At 37.4% G+C, this 21,141-nt stretch overlaps 2 protein-coding genes across 4 annotated transcripts in view; one reads left to right on the top strand and one right to left on the bottom strand.

Annotated features, from left to right (window-relative positions):
* Window positions 1–15,612, top strand: part of LOC145983874 (dnaJ homolog subfamily C member 21-like) — a 46,759-nt gene extending 31,147 nt beyond the window's left edge. The window contains exons 9-10 of the mRNA XM_083116940.1: window positions 9,668–9,981; window positions 15,014–15,612. Of these exons, the coding sequence (XP_082973066.1) occupies window positions 9,668–9,981; window positions 15,014–15,166 (467 nt within the window). The 3' untranslated portion in view covers window positions 15,167–15,612. The remainder of the gene's footprint in view (window positions 1–9,667; window positions 9,982–15,013) is intronic.
* Window positions 15,613–17,248: 1,636 nt separating this feature from the next.
* Window positions 17,249–21,141, bottom strand: part of LOC145983875 (galactose-3-O-sulfotransferase 2-like) — a 39,035-nt gene continuing 35,142 nt past the window's right edge. For all 3 annotated transcript variants that reach the window (XM_083116942.1, XM_083116941.1, XM_083116943.1), the window contains exon 3: window positions 17,249–18,662. In XM_083116942.1, coding sequence (XP_082973068.1) covers window positions 17,525–18,662 — 1,138 coding nt within the window. In that variant the 3' untranslated portion in view covers window positions 17,249–17,524. The remainder of the gene's footprint in view (window positions 18,663–21,141) is intronic.

Here is a 21,141-nt window from a genome sequence, read left to right as displayed (position 1 = left end):
GAGTGAATGGATTTGTGCAGTTGTTAGTAGGATCACACCATGTTCGAAATTAATTAATGTTCACAAGTTGCAATATGCAACTAGAATTCTTGGTTTTGTGGCTGTGTAAAATTTTCAAGTCACCACTTTTGGTGGGTAGACTCAGAGCTTTTGGCAACTAGACAACAACTATGTTTGATAGGCAGAGCACTTCCTACATTTTCTACTTATGCATTTGTTTTGCCTGCAGTTGGGACTAAAGCATGGATTATTTTATAACTTTAACTTTGAAAATATTTGAATATGTACAATGGCGTGCCCAGGCTTTTTGAAATGGGGGCCGGGGGAGGCTATGTATCCTTTTTTTGTCAGTCCTCATTTTGCATGTTTTCCTGCCCTTGATGTTGTTTTTTTAGGAATACGGAGCCAAGGGGGGGGGGGGGGGGAGGGTGTATGACCCTGCTTGGACATGCCACTGAATATGTAGTAATTATGGTAAAAAATGTAAGTTCCAACAAGGGTTATATTTGTTAAAAATTCCCACGCATGTTCTATTAATTTTTGATACAACAAATTACACTTGACAAAAACTGAATGAATACAAGTAGCAGGTAAAATGTTTTTTTATTAAGAACTGTCTACTTTTTTTGTGCAAATGAAATTACTTTGATTACTCATTTTTATGAACATAAAAAGATAGCCATTTGAGACCCAACTCAGACAAAGTCCGGCTCTTGCTGAACACCAATTACAATACGTGTAATTATAACTTAAAATAATATAATCTACAATATGTTCATCACTCTGTTCTACTTACAACAACAAAAAAAATATAATAAAAGAAAAAATGGAGTGGGAGGATTCACATTTCTTATGGGCCGAATCCATCTCCAGACAGTGAAAATGAAAATGGGGAAATCATCGTCTCTGATTTTCCTGAAATTGTAATATGTGAAACTGTTAGACAATCTGAGAAATACATATTTTTTTAATTTTTATTTTTAATTTTCACTTGAGATATAGCTGTTCAAAGTTGACCATGCAGCATTAGTTTTAGATCTGTCAATTTTTTAAAATTGCAATATCTTCTCAACAAATAGAGATAAATGGATGAATCTTTTCTTGTTTTGAAGTATTTGTGTTTCTACATACAGGGAGGTTATTTCAGTCATTTACCATCAGAGTGTCGGCCGCCAAGCAGCCCCTTCATGCAACAGGTACCGGCAAATTGACTTACAGGAAGTCCATAACAGAAACCGCTTGTTTTTTAATGTTTCCACTTTTCACAATTACAGTTACAAGTACAATTGAAATAAGAACGTACCTTGTCGCAAGGATGCTGGAAAAGGTGTCCTCCCAAATACAAATATTTCTGGCACCTTATTTCTGACATCTAATCTTAGATTAGACATCGCTACTTTACCCTTAGTTGACAGAAAGGGAAGACAGCATCCCGGTGCATAAAGCAAACCGAAAGCGTAAAATGATATTTAAAAGTAATAATAATGATGATCACTAACCTCCTGTGTTATAAGAGATGTTGAAAATGACCTCCTTCAACAGCAATACAAAACGTTTCTCAGGTTCAAGAGATCCTGTCTCTTGTAATTGCCTGACCACTTTTTTGCAAGAATTCGTTTTCACGTAATTATCGTACATAAAAAGTTTTGTTCAAGACTATATTTGTTTATCGGATAACTAATGAATGAATAACAATTAAAACACAATAAAGCACTAGCACTGAATAGCACACCAAATCAATAACACAGTATAAAAAACACGTGTACTGATAAACGCAAACAGAAGTGAGCATGAGGGTACAGTACACTCACTACGCCGACAGTGTTGATAACCATTTTTTGGCAATGTCCCTACGCCAAGTAAAGTGACTAAAAAAACAACACCTCATGAGCATGCAAAACAGAAGATAAAATATACACATTTACTTACCAAATCTTTCTGCTCGGTACTTCCACAATTAATGAAGGAGCGAATTTACAATACAGGATCCCTCCCCGTTTTTTGTAATATTTCACATACTCACTAGAGGCCTCCTAATCACGAATTTGAAATTAAAATTTGGGGGTCACGTGCAGAAATTGCAAAATAAGTTTAATTGAGTTGTCCGCGATCGGCACGATTGCTCATTATTTACTGGAAGATTTTGTGTTTCCAATACTTAAAAAACGAAATATATATTCCTGATATTACTACAACCCCAAATTTTAACTATGTTTGCCTATCCTCACTGAACCTAACCTTACCTGAATGGTTCGTGGGGCTATCCGTCAATGGTTTGTGGGTCTCCCCGTGCATGATCTAACGACCCCAAATTTTAACTGTTTGCTTTGCCTAACCTAACTTAACCTAACCTTACCGAGAATGGTCAGTGGGGCTATCCGTGAATGGTTTTGCGCTACTTGTGATTACGAACCGATAAAAAATCTTATTTTTGTAGCACTTTAACGGCAAACGTTCATCATTGAAGATGCCATTTTCGTATCCTGCAATTTTACGATCGATGCACTGTTGCCAAACTTACCTGTAATCAAATCAGTCCACACTCCACATGTTCTTCTACATCGTGATTGTCTCTGTCACATGTAAGCACCTTCTTTGGGCAGTATACCGAAATCCATTAGTTTATTAATTAGCCCACGGCCATCCTCCTGCACACTCCACCTAACAATCTGTACAACATTAACAACTTTTTTACTGTTCTCTTCCATCATTCTTACACGATCCATGCTCTCCAAGTATGAAATCAACGGTGTGTCAATGCTGTAGACAGCGTAACTAATTGCGAACGTCGTCAATTGTTCATATCAACAAATATGGCTACCATACTTGTATACTGAGAATCATTGCGAGAATTGAAAAGCTTATTTTACAACTTTTACATGTTAATGAACATTTTTTTCACCTCACCCCAACATGTTAACTTGAGATAAATCATCATGACTAATTACTTCGTGCGTATAAGACGTAGCATAGAAATTACAGAAGGGTCCGGTATTGTTGTAAGTTCTTGCCTTATGAATAATAGGTGTGTGCGGGACAGAATTTTTTGGGTCGGGACGAGATTGGGAATTTTGTTAAATCCCGACATTCGGGACAAAAAAATTTGCAATTTCCCGACCAAGTCGAAAAATTTTCGGACGGGAAATGTTCGAAATTTCCCGAAGCTCTGTAAATCTCGAATTCTACATGTCATTTTCACTCTTAAGTGATTGTTTTTGCATTTCTAGAATAAAAACTTACAATTTCCGATAAGTTCCAGAAAGTTACGATGTAGAATCGTCGAGAATTAACGACTTTTTAAAGTAACCATTCGGTATTTCCTGACTGCTTGGGATCCCAAAAAGTCGGGAAGTCTTTTCCCAAAGTCTGGATCGGGACGAGAAATTTTTTTCCCGATCCCGGTCCTGACTTTTCGGGACCCCGCACACCACTAATGAATAACGTTGAATCGTTTACTGTTGATTATGTTATTTGAAGTCATACATGCTGCTGCTGTGAAGAGGTAGATGTTCGTTGCTGATGCTGTATTTACTTCAGTCTTGAACAATTCTGGTCCCATTTTATTTCTCTTTTTTATTTTTGTATCACTTAACATTGAAAATATTATTTCTGTTTCCACGTTAGAATGTGGCAATGTTAGCACTATTTTCACGAGAGTGGAAATGTTTTCAAAAAAGAACTTGCCTTGAAAGTTCTTGGTAACTGGTAACATGTTCCAAAATTCTGATGGAGATTTGTTGGCTAGTTCTTTTTTCTCCTCCTCGCTAAAGTATCCAGATAAACTAATCCATTCATTCCAAACCGAGCACGAAGAAAGTGCAACTGACTGGCGAGTAAGCTTTGCACGTTTGCACAATAAAATGTTATTTTTTCAAGATTGAAAAAAGTCCCTACATTTTTCCTTATTTGGTAAAATCTGTCCCTACGCGGGTGAAATATAGTGAAAAGTCCTTGTGCATAGGGACATGTCCCTACGGTTGGCATCACTGCCGACAGGTGTCGCATTCATTCAGTATGAAGCACCCTCTCGCGGCTGACAACTCCCCCGACCCCTGATAAGCTGCCGGCGCTCGCGTGACAACTGAGGATAAAGTAGCGATGTCTAATCTAAGATTAGATGTCAGAAATAAGGTGCCAGAAATATTTGTATTTGGGAGAACACATTTTTCCAGCATCCTTGCGACAAGCTACGTGCTTATTTGAATTGTAATTGTGAAAAGTGGAAACATTACAAAGCAAGTGGTTTCTGTTATGGACTTCCTGTAAATCAATTTGCCGGGACCTGTTGCATGAAGGGGCCACTCGGGGGCCGATGCTCTGACGGTAAACGACTGATATAACCTCCCTGTTATATAAACAAATAATATCTCCTAAACCAACATTGAAAAAGCAATTAAAAATTGTTTATCTCAAAAATTCTAAAAATATTACAGGAGTTGTATATCTAAGGGTACTACATGTCCTGAAAAGGGGAGCACATCATTTTGCTTCTTGACTTTTTAATGATTTTTTTTTAAAAAAATCCTTTTTCTGACAAATTTGGAACCGTGGAAATGTTACATTAATACACTTATAAATTGTTTTATGCAATTTATATTATGCATCCATGGTGTAAGACACTGTTTGCTGAAGCAATTAAAAAAGAAACAGTTCTAGTATATCAAAGACAGTGCACCTATTATCCTAGTCCATTATAAGCACTGAAGCTGAATAGATTTTGTGTCAGCATCTAGTATGGAATGAACTCTTGCTGGTACACCAACAGGGACCTGTGTAACTTCTGCCATCCACCATTCACCTTCATACACACAGGCCACAAACATTCCAACTTTGGAGACCATGCAGTTTAACAGCTGTTATATCCCCACTGTTGCCAAATGAAACATATTCCATGATGCTTCATGCTGTTCTTCAAATGGAGAGCTTGTTTCCATCATAAGCCCACACATGAGATTTTTGGATTTTTTTCAGTGGTACAATTGTTTTCCAATCTTCCAATTTTCTTGCTCGAAAATCTTGGATGGGGCCTTGGCTCATATTCTTCATTACATAATCTATTGTAGCATTTGGAGCACAAGTGATGGTTTGGATTCACTTCGTCACTTGCATTTATTTGTATGTGTGTAGCCGACTAGATGGCCAAGATTCTGAAGTAATAGACATTTGATGTTGCCACCGAAGTTCCTGGGTTCTAGTCCCTGTCTGGGCAAGGATATTCTTTATGAGTGTCCCTTCATCTATATCATCACACATCCTCCTCATCATCGCGATTACTTAAAATTTGAAGAAAAGTGGCATAAAATAACAAAAATACAAATACGGTTTTGTGTGTGTGTGGATATACATATATGTGTAAACAGTAAACTTACATACATGCAAACAAAATTTATTGCACATACTCGTTTTCATTACTCTATCTCATGAGTGATATTTTCTATATTAGTATCTTGTTTGTTTGCATTTCATGCTGCGGATAATGCAAATTATGCAGTATGATAGCATGCACAGAAATGCTGTATATTTATGTCAACCTTTTGTTAGTAACAATATGCATTTACACATTCTTCCTTTTTTGCATTCAATCACTGGTTTTAATATTGCAACAAATGTGAGAAAGCAAGTCAACAAAATGCACTCCAGATCTGCACTGCGGCATATGCTTGCATTTCCACGAGCATCGCACGTTCACGACTCTTTCCCCATCATTCATTCGTTCATGACTCTCTTGGCAGCTCGAAGAGTCACAGCACAGTGCTACAACTCTCGAGACTGCACGAAGAGTCATGGAGCACCTTAATGACTCGCTTGCCCTTGTGACTCTTCTCCACCCTCATCGTTCGTTCACGAGTCGCGAGCTCTCTTGCACAATTCACGGTAGCAGTCTCGCCAGCAGCCAGCACTCCTTCCTCTCCGCAGATGATTAACAGCTGTGTTTAACAAAAGTTATATCACTCGTGAACATGATCCATGTCCATTGCACCCGCACGTAGCTCTTTGTAGTTTTACAGTCATTCAATATAAGTTTCTGTCAATATCATAGTGTATAATGCATGATCAAATTTCTATAAAGTGGGCCACGTTACATGTATGTATTTTTTTAATGTTGCTTTCATTAGTAAAACACCTTAACATGTACAGTCACAGACACTTCTGGCTTGTAACAACCTCATTAACATTTAATGTTTTCATTACAGCCCAAACGTGTTCATGACTGTACCATGAAAGCGTTTTTCTTAGTCAAAATTTGTCCATGTTGCATGTTCTTTGTTTATTCGTTTTAAGGATATTTTTTTCTGACCGGCTTGAAATATTCTTGGTTCGAGTGACATGCTATTAGTGGTGTCGCTCACCTCAATGTGAGACATTCTATAATGAGCTTAAAATGTGAGAGATTCAGTGGCGGCTGCTTAATACATGCTATCGTGCTATAGCATGTTACTCAATTTACTAAAATGAAATGAAGAAAGGTACTCATTTCATAGAGTTTAATAAAACACTGAAGTGAAATGAAACTTCTCACATTAAGAGGCTCAAAAATTCGCAGCGTGCTATGTATTTTCGGCACGCTGAAGCTACAATGAATACAGGGTTATTGGCTTCATAACATGTTTTTGCCACCTCGCAGTGTGCCGAATGCCCCTCGGGGGAGGTAGGGTCTCAGTCAATCAGCTTGGGAAATCTGTCTGCAAGCGTGCTATACAGATCCACAGCATGGTAAGTGTTGTCATCTCAGTATAAGAAGAAAGTTTGCGAATAGCTTTACAGAATCAGACACAAAATTTTTTCGTGCGGTATATGGTCATGAGTGTGGCATATGGATCAGTCATTGTAAAGGATCAGTTGTACTCTGTTGTTCCAAGCAGTGGCCTACGTGAGGCTAGGGCAAGCAAATTGATGGGGGCTACAACCCATCTCCAAATTTTGAGTTTTGGATGAAAGCAGCAAAGAACTCTGAAATAAAAAACAGTGTTAAATGCAAGCACCCCTTAAAATGATCTCCGATTACCATTTTTGTCTTTGAATAGCTTTTTAAAATGAAGGTTTCAAATCGGCTATAGCAAAATATTTTATAGTTTACTCCGGCCGTATGTAGAAAGCAGCTATGTGATACAGACCTCTCTTGAAAAAACCTGCGTACGCTAGCGGTTCCAAGTGAGTGTAAAGGTGTGTGTAAATGCAATAAACCTGAAGCATGCATCTTTGTCAAGTCACGAAACACCGCTGGTGAGATTCTACACAGAGTGTTTTGTTCATCTCATCAGCTGGGGTTGCACGGTCTCTGCTCAGTGCACGAATGCATCGTCTTGTCCTCTTTCAAAAAGGCCCAGGCACATGCGTCCACCGTCCGCACCACAAAATGCTTGGTGGGAAGGAGTCATGGCACACACATGACTCTTTGAACGTCCCATTCATTTCTAGTGAACGAGTCGTTCACTGCTCACAAGAGAGAGTCGTTACTTTTGAACGACTCGTTCATGAACAACCCATCACTAAACCACAATAAACACTTTCTTGTGCAAATGACCATAATCTGAACATTTAATTCTGTTCTGTCCCCATTGTGAAGCCATTTTTTCCTCTCAGCAGGCCGGTTACAAAAACTTATGAATTGGGATCCTATGTAATTACCTACAATGAGTAATCCTTGCACAAATGCTTTCAAGTACTGCTGGACCACACATTTGGTTGACTGCTCTCTCTTTGTTTGCCTGTTGACAACTGAACTGTGAATTCCATGTGTCCTCCCTTTTATGAGGACTGCAGGAAAAGTTTCTGCAATCAATATAAAAAAAGACATGTGAAATTCTGGGAATGGCTTTATTGTTTTTCAGAGTATTCACCCTTAAGATCAATTCACTTTTGCATACGCTCAAACCATTTTTGAAAGCATTTTTTCCTGCAGCCCTCGTATATGCTAGGCCAAACATCCAGAATTATCTGAAAAATTTAAGAAGGTTCGTTACAATCTGGAATATTCTGGAATGTTCCAGATAGTTTTAGAAGGTTCTGTTACATTCTGGAATTATCTGGAAGGTTCCCGAAAGTTCTAGAAGGTTCTGTTACATTCTGGAATTAACTGGAAGGTTCAAGATTGTTCCAGACAGTTCTAGAAGGTTATGTTACATTCTGGAAGGTTCCAAATTGTTCCAGAACATTTCCGTGGTTCCAAGTATGTCTGCAAATGATTTTTTTTAAAAAAAAAAAAAAATCATTAAAAATTCGAGAACCAAAATGGCATGCTCCCCTTTTCAGGATATGTAGTACCTGTAGATATATAACTCCTGTAATATTTTTAGAATATTTGAGATTGGTGTTTTTGAGATAAACAATTTTTTTTAAAACAAATGTTTATTTTTTAATTCCAATGTTGGTTTTGGAGATATTATTTCTTTATAATATGTAGAAACACAAATACTTCAAAACAGAAAAAGATTCATCCATTTATCTCTATTTGTTGAGAAGATATTGCAATTTTTAAAAAAATGACTGATCCAAAACGGCTGCCGCATGGTCAACTTTGAACAGTAATATCTAGAGTGAAAATTAAAATTTAAAATATATATATATATATATATATATATCTCAAATTGTCTCACAGTTTCACATATTAAAATTTTAGGAAAATCGGAGACCATGATTCCCACCCCTCTGCCTGTCTGGAGATGGATTTGGCCTATACTAAATACTACAGAGAAAATGCATATTCAATGTAAATCAATATGTTTCTTCCTATCTTCCTATCTCTTTCTGACTGACTTGTGTCATCTGTGGCATGTCCCTGTGATTTCAACCTCATACAGCACCATTGCCATCAGCATTTTGGACGACGATGTTTAATTTCTATTTGTGATGTTTTCATATCAGAATATTTTTATTAGGGCTGAACAGATACCACTTTGAACTGATGCTGATACTTTAACTGATTTCCACCGATATCAATGCAGACAGCTTATGTAGCTATGAAACTATTGTGAATATCTAGGCAACAGCAAAAGCAAACCACGTGAATGCTCTGGAAGAAATTCTGACCATGTGTAATTTTTCAGACTTTGGAATATTGTATAGGTTTTAAAAAAGGTGTGAAAATTACAAAAACAACTGCCATGGCATCACTCAAAAGGTCCAGTCGAGCCTTAATTAAGGAGACATCTGTGAATAGTGAACAAATTAAGTTCCAATCTGGAAAAAAAAATATTTGGCTAAAATTGTCATCCTTTGCAAAGTAAACGAACTTCCATCTACAGTGGAAGCTTGATTTTACATTTTTCAGGGGACCAAGATGAAAATATTTATATGCAAGAAATGTAAAATTGAAAAAAAATGGTCTAATGGACCATGAAGACTGAAGTAATAATGAAGGAAAGTGGAACGTTATAATCGGGGTTCCACTGTATTTATTTTTTTATAAAATGACAAAGAAAATTATTTTTGAACTAAGCTGTTTCTCAAGAAACATGCATTTGCATGAAATCCACTAACTAGTAAAAGTAGTGATAATTTTTATGTTAACTTAAATTCACTAGTGACAGGGGCCACCAAAGTCCATAGAACCTTTGAAAATAAGTCTGGCGGGAATAAAAGTAACTTGTTTAGGTGTGTTTATTTTACAGCCACGTATTTTATTCCTCAATCATGATTTAAATACACCATTTCTTATTTTTTCCAGATGGAATATGTGATGAAACAATGGGCAACTTACAAGATGCAAACTCTAGTCAGGATACGCCTTTAGATTCGAACTGTGATGAAGAGACAGACAGTGGTGATGAGATTACTGTGGATGATTCTGTTACACTTTTAAATTCTCTGTTGAATGGTAAGACAGATAAACTTGATAGTGAAACAGATTCCGTACAAGAGGAAGGAAGTCTGCCTGCAGCTAAAGGAAAGTCAAAGCCAAGGAGAAGACGTGCTAAGGATAATTCCGAAAAACCTTTAAAGGAAAATGCAAAGATCAATGAATCCAATGGCGATGAAGATGTAAGCAAAAAATATGTTACAGCTAGACTCAAATACTAAAGAAGTTAGTAACAGGTTAAGTTTAAATCCTATTACAGTGGCCCGATTTTACATTTTTAAGTAGCCCATAAATAAAAACTAAAAAGAGAGAAATCATAAAGGAGGGGTGGAACTCGTAAGTGTCAGTAAAAAGCGACTGCACAATTGACTTTTTAGAGGGTATATTGTGTCAAAAATAATTTAACAACAGGAAAGAGGTATGATTATGAATTGCTAAGGAAAAAAGCAAGACCTGCTGTGAAAATCAGTGGCAGATAACATGACCCACTTTCGAGGATAGGGACAGTGGATTACTGCTTCTAACTGTTGCCTATTAGGTTCAATTTATGCATCTGATTGTGTGGGATCTCCATTTACTCTGGTATGAGTTCCCCATTCCACAAAGGCACATTTAGGGGATGGGGGTAGGGCCCCACATATTCTTGATCTCAACCATTTTGGAAGTGATAGGTTTGACGCTGGGTGAACCCCAGAGCCACTTTATGTGGGGGACAAGGCCTGAAAAATTTCGATCTTTACTCTGTAAACTGGTAATTATTTGCTAGCTGTAGAAGTCTCAGGTAACAGGGTGTGGGGGAATGATCACTTATAGTTGGATGTCAAGGGACGATTGTCTTTATATACTGTAATCAAAGTGTCCTGGATTCAGTTCACAGTGTTGACATGTAGAATGATTCAGATCCCATTTTAAATTGCATATGTATCCAGTCCCAATTAGCCCAACAGCATATAGTTAACTCAAAACACGGTTTGTCAAACTTGCACATTTTTTAGAGGTCATGATAGGGGGAATGTTATCTATGCCCACATTAATCGACAATTTATTGTTACATTCAGCAGTCTTGTGGAGGGCAAACACTCTTTCCACCAATAGTTTCCCCGTAAATGCGTTGTTTATTTTCAGCACGTATGCAATAATTGTATTGGTATTGTGTGCATTTATTCCTGCAGACGATGTAAAAGAAGTGTCTGCTTTCATGTGATTGTAATATCATCATGGATATATAGGGTGGGCCTTCTTTCTTGCGTAACTTTTTTGTGGTATAGCCACTGAAACTGAGACTCGAATCCACCCAACTTTACCATTGCCGCTCAGCAAGTACAAGCTTGAAAATCATTCTACTGCATTCAGTTCATTAGTTTACTTAACATTTTGTACAAATTTAATGAGAAAGTGTATTAATATCAATAAGAACATTTGTAAACCTAAAAATTTGTACAGCTCTTCATGCCTAAAATATATCTAAGGGATGTCAGGGACATCGGGAATATCTTTTGTTTACTTTTTAAATTTCATTTTATTATAAAGTGCCGACTTTCACTCTAGAATACTGTTTCCATGTAATGCAATTAATATTATTATTCTATACAGGGTTATGATCCGTTATCAAATATACACTCTATTTACAGAATCCCACTGTCAACTCAAGATAAAAATTGGGGAGGAGAAAAGTTTACTCCGATTACCATTAATAATCACCACTTAGTATTGCTTCCTGTAGCAAATTTGACTTTTCACTACTTGGCACAATATATTAAGAATGAAATTCTACAGGGTTTCCCAAAAGTCCCGCACCAAAGGCGTATGATGAAGAATGCGAAATATTTGTGTTTTCTTCTGCAGGTGAACCATGTTGACTACTGAAGAGTGGGTGGGTAGAAGTCATTGTGGATGCAAAGAATACTCCCACAGGTCGGGATGGGGGGGACAACCAGATCGAGAGCCAGTAGCCCACACCACTGTTGGAATTGGAGATGAACAGCATATTTGTGACCCAAATTTTGGTAGCAATGGGTTGGGTGACTGCCTACAGTTGTTGACAATGGTTGACAACATATTGAACAACTATTGTATTTCAGCTTATGTTACGTGAATGCCGAGCGGGTTAAGGCATTCATTCGTCTTGAGATTGTTCGCTGTGGGATGGCGTAGGTTCGAATCCGGCTCTGGTTGGAATTTATTCGATCTACATATAGAGGGCTGGTGGCAACCCACCATCGTGAGGAAATGGGGAGCTTCGAATGAGTAAGCGTAATCCGGTCACGGAGACCTACTATAACAGCTGGGGATACGTCGGGCTGACCCCCCGACTATTCCAATCCTGGTTGAAGATCTCCATGCTTAGAGGTGACGAAGGAAAGCGTGGGAGGGAGACCGGCAGTCGGTAGGTACGCCAAGGTTCTTCGTGAGCTGTTGCGCAAAGGATTGTATATCAAATAGTTGATAAAACTTGCCAGATCAGTATGAAGATGAGTGCACATTCACTAAATGTAGAACGTTCCTGAATTGAAGACGTTTAGTAATGAGTTGTTTACAGTAACCAATAATAAGAATTTTTTGGGATAAATGGTGGTGTGTGCACAGTGGCATGCTCAAATGGTGGTTAGTGGGGGTCATACCACCCCTTTGGCCCATTATTTCTAAAAATAGAACGTCAAATACAGGCAAAGATGGCAAAATGCAAAATAAGGACTGACTAGGATAAAGAATATACGTAACCACCTCTTTCAAAAATCATGGCACACCATAAGTGATATGACACGAAATTGTTTCTTTGCTATCTAGATCTCTTTACAAATAGTATTCAATTATGATATCTTTACGGAAGAACAACAATTGGAGCGTTTGTGAGAGCTACATTACTTAATTGGTATTGTAAGGCTAGGATGTCCGAATCAAGATAGAGAATCTGATGTTCCTGTTGATGAGGTGATAGAGCCATTTTCCGTTGCATGTGCCTTTAAAAGATTCTGTCTGAATAAAACAAATCCTGTTGCTGTAAAAGTTTTCATGAACCCTGCTGGCGTAGTTTAGATTGTTACATTTTACCAAGGAAGACCAGCATATCCTGAATTCAAAAGTATGTACCACATCACATTGAAATGTTTAGTAAAAATAGAACAAATATTTTAATGTAATCTAATACTGTATGAGTGTAGATTATAGTGTATTTTGTTGAGAATAGTAGGTATATTCAATCAATGAATATGTCTAGTTATATATAAGACAAATAATGTTGACCCCATAGTGCCCCGAAACTTATAAGAAGCATTCACCAAATAGATTCCCAGAGTACTGTATACGGTACCGTGGTTTCTGACGATTGTGGGCATCGAAAATTTTTTTTTTGCATTTTTTCATCACAAAAGGCATCAAAATATATTAAAAAATCTATATTTAAACAAAAATAAAATAAAAAAGTTTTCTGGGCCTTAGGAGGTTATGTGTAGTATTTACACTTTATCCAGCTAGTTGATGATGAGTGTATTTTTATGGTGTATTTCATACTGTTCACATGAATAGTAAGTATGAGTTATAATTCCACTCAATAATGGCTTAGGAAAGGTAAACAATATAATATTGTATTTTACTTGACATAAAAGATTCGTGCCTAAAGGTACTTTTTTATATGATGGAACAAAATGCAACATCTGTGATTTATCTTTGGCTCTGACTGTAAAATATGTCACTGGTAAAATTATACCATAGTAAAGTATTAAGTAAATACCTTTTAGCCGGTATTATTTAGCCCCTCCCCCAAGAATTTGACTCCGAAATCTGTACCCTCCCCCAACTTTTTTCAGACTGGAGCCATCACTAGTGAAATATAGACCTGATTCAATCTTATTTCCTGAGGAATCTAAATGAATTCCCATTAAATGGAAAAGTACAGTTATCTTAAGCCACGGTGTTCTATTCAGTACCCTGTTGCACAGTAGACCCAGGTTCAATTCCCAGGGTGGGTGATCCAAGGTTGGAATATTTCTGGCTTTGTCCCTGCGTAAAGTGGCTCCGGGCATCACCCAGCCTCAAATCAATGGGTACCTGGGGGTAAAGGTGATTAAAAAGTGTGTAAGCATGTTGCTGATCACATCACCTCCAAAATAGCCGAGATTGAGAATGTGTGAGGATTTTGTGACTGGTTGTTTCCAACAATTACAGTGTGATGCTTCTACTGGAATGAAAAGTCCTTCACAGTGACGAGACTAATTTTTATGTTCATAAGGAAGTTAATAAACAGAGTATTTGGTGCTTTTTATCTGATAACACACTTGGGACAGAAACTTTCCCACATCATTGTGGCTCTCCATCCTGTTAAAAAAAGAACTCTGCAAGATGTACTTTCTTCCATAAGCAAGGTTTGAAAAACCCTGTTCATTTAACAAATGCAAGTAGCAATCAGCATTTAAGGTTCTGTCGATGAAAAATGGACTAACCAATCGCATTCCTCACATCACACACCATTAAGCCAGATTAGATTTATTTTTGTATAAGTTTTTTTTTTTTCCTGTTTTACCCACATTAACTATTCTGCTGTGATCTCTCGAAAGGGAGTTATCAGATAAAATGCATTGAATATTCTGATTCTTTTTATTAACTTCCTTATGAACATAAAAATTAGCCTTGTCACTGTGAAGGACTTTTCATTCCAGTGGAAGCATCACACTGTAATTGTTGGAAACAACTAGTCACAAAAATCAACCCTTTGGGAATTTCCGTGTTTAAAATCATGTGCAATGGCATGCGAACTTCTCTCCCTAGATGTCAGTGTGATCTCAATGTGTTACTGACACTTTAGAGCCATTTTAATGCTTTTTTCTTAACACCTCGAAAAGGATCAAATTGGTACAATATTTCATTAATAACTTTTTACTGGTTTAAGATACATGAAAATAACCTTCACAACTGCATTTCTCAGGAAATTCTAGTCTGATTTGATATATCAACCCCTTTCTATTTAAAATTCTGAATTTGAATTCAAAATGGCAGCCATCATCGTCATATGTCCTATAACAGTTGCCCCCACTCCAGTTACAAACCTGCAGTGTTAGTTTTGCTGAAAAGTATGTCATTCAACTTTTATTTGGGTGTCTCCAAACATTTGGACCACCCTGTAGTCATACAACTTTATTTTTTCATCTTTGTGTAACATTTTCTGCATTAAGTGTTCAATTTGTTACAATATTGTAATATATTTTAACTTCTATATAGGATATTACTCCTCTCTGCACTGTGTGTCATGCTGTGTTTTCTTCAAAGAACAAATTGTTCGGCCACCTGCGACAAACAGGACATTTTGCACCCGTGATAGAAGAACGTGGAAGTAAGAAAGATAAGAAATCCTCAAGGAGAAAGAAGAATTAGATTAAAAAGGACTTGAAATTCCAGCAGGATTTGTTTGATCTCGTAATATTTATTGCATTCTTTACTATATTATACACCTACCCAGAAAGTATGATACAACCAGAATATTTTTAATTGACATTTTTCAGCATGCATTTTGATTTGTTTTGTTTTATCTCCGTTAAATAAGGAGATCTTAAAGTTTTGATTTGTTTTTTATTCTCAATTCTTTGTATTGATTTCTTTTGTTTAATCTCAGTGAATCTAGCAGTTCTCAAAGTTTTGATTTGGTTTGTTTAATCTAAATTAAATAAGCATTTTTGTAAAAAAAATAATTGTCATTGTTTCCATAAATTGCTTTTGGAACTCTATATTGTAAGGAATATACATATATATATACACACACAGTAATTTTTTAATCAGTTTTTGTTGAATTATAAATAAACTATTCTGGTGAATATATGAAAGATGATTATGTTTTATTTTGTGCTTTAAGTAAGCTGTACCCAAAATTGTTTAATGTTAAGGAAGGATTAGTTTTAGGAATTCCCAATAGAAAGAGAAAATGAAAAATTGCTCAAATAAACAGACAGGTTTTCCCAGCAAATGTCTAAATATGCAGCTTCTTTTGCACTGCAGTCATCTGGAAACAAACATTTATTAAGGATGTCAATGAACCATCCAGCCTCTTCAAGTATCATTTGGAATTTTACATTGGATCGGTAGACTATTATTGGTTGTCGGTATTGGCAAATTTTATATCAGTATCAGCCAAAATTTCATGTGTGCTCATCCTTAGGATATATGCACAACCTTACAAGGTTAGTCCCTACAGTTGTTTGTGTTTCCCCCCCCATAATATACCCTATGAGAATGTTTTTTTTTTTCTATCTTTGGACTTCCTCTGTTTTTTCTCTCGTCCTGTTGCAACTGGCCTCTCCTTCTCCCTCACCTGTCTGACATAAACCATTATTGGTGTATTAATGAAATGGGATTCTGGAGACCTTGGTCTCTTACACACCTCACTTTTATCAACTTGACCAATTGTGGTCCTATTTCCTCTTCATTCTTGTTCATTTTTTCCCTCTGTTCTTGCAAATGTGTTTAGTTCCTGTTACTACCCTCCAATTTGTTTTTACTATTTTATATTCTTAATTTTGAAATAGTAATTTTTAGGGAGTATGGGTAAAGTACAAAAAATAAGAAATGCACCATCAGAAAGTACAAAAAAATTATGACAACAAGATGTATGAAATTTGTACCAAATTACTGTATGGATTGTTAGAGGCAAAAATCTTTTTTTTCTGGTGTTATTCCACAACCTTAATTTTGAGATTCTTGAGGGTTAACCTTTTGAGTCCCAAGGCCATTTTCACATGTAAGCCTCTCGGTCCCGAGCCGATTTTGAGCAAAATGCAGAGTTTCAATGAAATGAGTGTAGATCGGAGACTAATTGCCCTAGAGAGATGAGTGATATACCGTTGTACGCGGAATGAACCAGAGATTCAGACGATATATAATTTATGCACATTTGGCGTACATATGGAGGGGAAAAGGGGGGAAATCCCCTGAAAATACTTTTTAAAAAAAATGGGGTTTCTCCCCCCTCAAAAAAAAGGATATGAAAAGTTCAAAATGCACATAGAAATTATCGCTGGCATGTAAGAAACAGAAAAATATTTGCATCATTGTCGTATGACCAATGTAACTTGAGTTGTACCCCCAAAAGGAATGGGTACAAAGGTTTCCTTCAGCGCGCTTCAAAATTCCATTGTCACAACGCAGATTCAACAACCATTCTTCCCCCTCCCCCACCCACCACCCCCCTGCTTGCGCCCTCACGGAAAACTTTCATTTTGACATCGGATACTGATAAACAAGCTTCCTTCGAATGCACTTAGCAAGAGGGAGTGAAAAAGCATTGCTTTAGAACAACAAAGCTGGTCTTCCTTTGTCGGCAAGGCAAAAATTTGACCTTGAAAAGAGACTTAAAAGAGAAGTCCCTTTCCCCACCCTTTCCCCACCTTTTCCCCTCCATTTTCATGAAGACAAAAAAAATATGCAAAAAAAAAACATTTCTGTTAAATACATGTGTTAGGAACAATATAAAAAAATCGAAATTCTAGCGAAAAATAGAAAAGTTATAACGTAAAAACTGCGACCTTGACACAGGGTATCTCGATCGAGATACTTGGGACCGTGAGGCTTACATTTGGGTATCTCGATCGAGATACTTGGGACCCAAAAGGTTAAGGTGGTAGTACAATTGTAAAGTATCTCACCATCAGGTACAAAAGTAGTATTTGAGAAATTCATTGCAAGGTAAAGAGCCCTCTTGTGTTGTTCTTACAGTGTGTAAACCATATTTTACGTGTAATGTCATGTGCTACTGTTTTGGGGATTACTGTGAATATACAACTTTTTGAAAACATTTTCCATTGCTGTTAGATTGTGTGTGTCTATGTTCAAAGCTAATGGATTAACTGGAAGTTGCATAGCCTCTGAATATCCACTTCTAATGAACTGGCGTTTTCTTAGTAGCTCGATGAAAGAGAATTCATTCATAGCAATAATTTGGCACTCCATTGTTGTATTATTTACTTTATAACCAACAGCTTTTCTATTCCATGGCTGAAACATATTGGGGCGGTTTGAATTCACACTTGCACTCACTTCACATTGCTTTTTTATATCTAAATTCATCTGTCGAAGTAGTTCAACTTCAGCTTTGAGTTTGAATACTCCATAATTTAATTTCATCTGATGAAGTTTCGATAAAAAATGATCATAGAACATCTGATCTGCCCACAACCACTTCCTGAGTTTTTGAATGGCATCCTCACTTAATGTTGTTTTGAATTTTTCTTTCCGTACATTATGCCATAGAAAGGTAACATCTTGTAGGTCCCAACACAGCAAGTCTTTCAATAGCACCAGAGATTCTTCAATATACTCTGCAATCATTATTATAGCAAATGTTGCATCAATGTCTTGAATCTTTTTTTCTACTGTTTCAAAATTTTTGCAATCATCAAGACTAAGTCCAAAGTCATATAAAATTTGATTTCGTCCGAGGGAGGAAAATTTTCGAAGATCTGTAACATTTTCATTTTGTATAGTGTTGGCAAACTTTGTCACGTTCATTCCTAACAATTTATCTAAATCTGTATATGAGTATAGTGACTCAAATAAGAACACTGGGTCTCTAACAATAGAAATGTATGTGGTGCTGTTTCCCATAACAACTTCTACTTCTTTCTGATTCCACACTGTGTGCAAAGCAAAAATATCGTAACCAAGATGGTGCCACGGTAGTCTTTCTATCATGGAGTGCTGGAAAGAAGTTCTGTATCCTAAATAGTTTCCTGTGAGAGGAAGCACAAAAGTGAGATTCCTGTGAAACCCAAATCGAAACAAAATATTTTGTACTGTGCTACTTGCACATTTATGTGTTTTTACGAAGGCAATTTTTTGTTGTGCTTTACATTCCCTTTGCTTAAAATGCCCATTGTTGATGCTGAAAGAGAAAGAAAAAACATGGACATTAGTACATAAGCAAGAGTGTATAATCTACTTTATATTTAATGCAGCATTAAGTATATAAGATGTGAACATACAATATTAGTCACAGATTCCAGATAAAGGTGGGAAATTTAAAATTATACACATGGGGCCCGTTCCGAAAGTTGCACGACTTTAACGCGTTAAACAAGTTATGGTAACTGGCTGTCCCATAAGTGCTTCCGTGAGTTTCGTAAGGTTCATTATGCTGTCCCAAAAGTCACATTTCGTGTGTCTCATGAAAGAACGAGATTCACCAAATGCACTGACCAGGAGGCTGGTTTGTTCGGTGAGAATCGCTTGCTGCTTGCAGACAACAGGCGTGCATGGCGGCTTCAAACTGCACTAGTTCAGAAAATGTATTGTAATTTTAACAGAGAGTGATATGAAGCAACATGCGCAACATGAGTGTGCTTTAACTCTTCTTACAATGTGATTAAAATGAGTAACAGTGCTCGCAGCAGAGTTTATTTCTGCCAGCAGGACATGCCTTCTGCTGGACTCTATGTGGAAAATTTCTATAAACAAAATGCTGCGCCTGCGCTTTCGTCTAGAGCGTCCCATAAGTCTGTTAAATAACTGGTTTCACCAGGTTCACAAGACGAGTTACTTTCGTTCGATTCGTTTTTTTCGTTAAGACTTTTGGAATGCACCCATGGATGTCAAAAGTTGGAGAAATCATGCAGCAGGTGATTTTGTGAATTACCTTCACAGCTGGTATCAGAAACTATAAGTTCAGTCCCAATTAACATATCTGTGCATAAAGTGGACTCACAGATTTGTTTCATGTTCTTTTAAGTTTTTAACATTAAAGCTTGTGTTTTATTGTAAAGGTATCAGGAAAAAGCAAATTAATAAAAATACACTCCCCCTAGTTAGCAGCAGGACAGACTGAAAAGTTGAAACTATAATTCTGGTACATTTTTTAAAAAAATGTTTTAGTCAGGAGAGCCTCAGCTTCTGGATGGGTCACAGGTGGCGGATAGTGAAACCCCCTTCAGATATGAGGGGGAGCTGTGAGTAAGGAGAAACCCAAATACGCAGTACCGGACTGAGGCGGCAAGGCTATCAGGGTTTGGAGGTTGTCCATTGTAATGGACATAACTCAGCAAATACCACAGATACCCATGGGCAGCCTTGTCTCATGGTGAATAAACACCGCCATAAAAGTGTTTGCCCCCACTGCCTTGTGGGCCTAGAGGGATCCAGAAAGGTTAAGGGAGTTGAAACTCCAACAGAAAAACAAAAGTGTACCTGAAAATCCACAGGTGGCAGCCCCACCACACATGTGTAGCCTGTGACAGGCCCAATTAGCCGACAGCTGAAAACATAAAAAAATTGAGAAAAGAAAGAAGCAAGATGGACTGGAAATTGGAGACAGCGTGGGCTACGCATAGGGACATTGAATAGTGGAACACTGACAGGAAGGACTGAAGAAAATGTGAATCTAATGGAGAGAAGAGGAATCAACATCTTTGGGATGAGCGAAATAAAATGGAAAGGAAGAGGAGAAATGAAATTGAGAAGTATATTTGGGAAGACTAGAAGGGATAGAATAAGGAATGAGGAGATCCGACAGACAGTGGGGGTGTGAAGCTTCAGGATGGGATAGATCAGGCACAGATGACATGGTTTGGACACATGAAGAGGATTGATGCAAAAGACTACCAGTAAGAGCTTATAATGCACAAAGCGTGGGAATAAGGCCAAGGGGAGACCAAGATGTCTGTGGAAAGAGCAGATAGCAGAGAGTGTTAGGAGAGGAGGACAAGATTGGATCACCGTGGTAAGAGAGGAGTGGTGGAAGACCAGGAAAAGATGGAGAGGCTTCAGTTCTATGTTGGCCCAGTCATAGGCAAGACACTACAAAGGATGATGATGATGATGGGCAGGAGAAATTTGCATTTTTATGAAATCATTAAAATGTGTGCTCGTATTTAATTTTGAATCCTGTACTGGAAAACAACCCAAATAACTTAATAGTCAAGGAATAATTGGCCTGTTATGTTGTCTTTCAGAAAAGGGTATGAGAGGAATCATGTCTCTGGGACAAAATATTTTACAATGCCTTTGTTCATTTCCAAACAGGCATGAGCATGTCAAAAGAGTGTTTTCCAGTCTCTCCTCAGCCATGCTATGCTATTTTTGGCTTCAATGACGCATTTATCCAGGCCACGGGAGGAGAAAGGAAGGGGAGGGGCTGGTGGCTGTCTTTTCAGGAAGGCTTTTTGAAGTGTGAATTCATTGTCTCTGCAGCATTACAAGTGGTCGTGTGTGCTTTTGCAGTGGCGAACTGTTTGTGTGCTCTTGTGTCGGCTTTTTATGCAGATCAGTGGCGGACTGTTTGTGGGGTCTTGTGTCTGCTTTTTATATAGATCGGTGGCAGAGTGTTTTGCCTGTTTTCCATTTCTTTCATGAGTACAGGTGTGTAAGAT

This window comes from Lepisma saccharinum, chromosome 2 (genome assembly GCF_977018435.1).
Source record: "Lepisma saccharinum chromosome 2, izLepSacc3.1, whole genome shotgun sequence".
Lineage (NCBI taxonomy): Eukaryota > Metazoa > Arthropoda > Insecta > Zygentoma > Lepismatidae > Lepisma > Lepisma saccharinum.
This window is presented reverse-complemented; position numbering and strand designations above follow the sequence as displayed.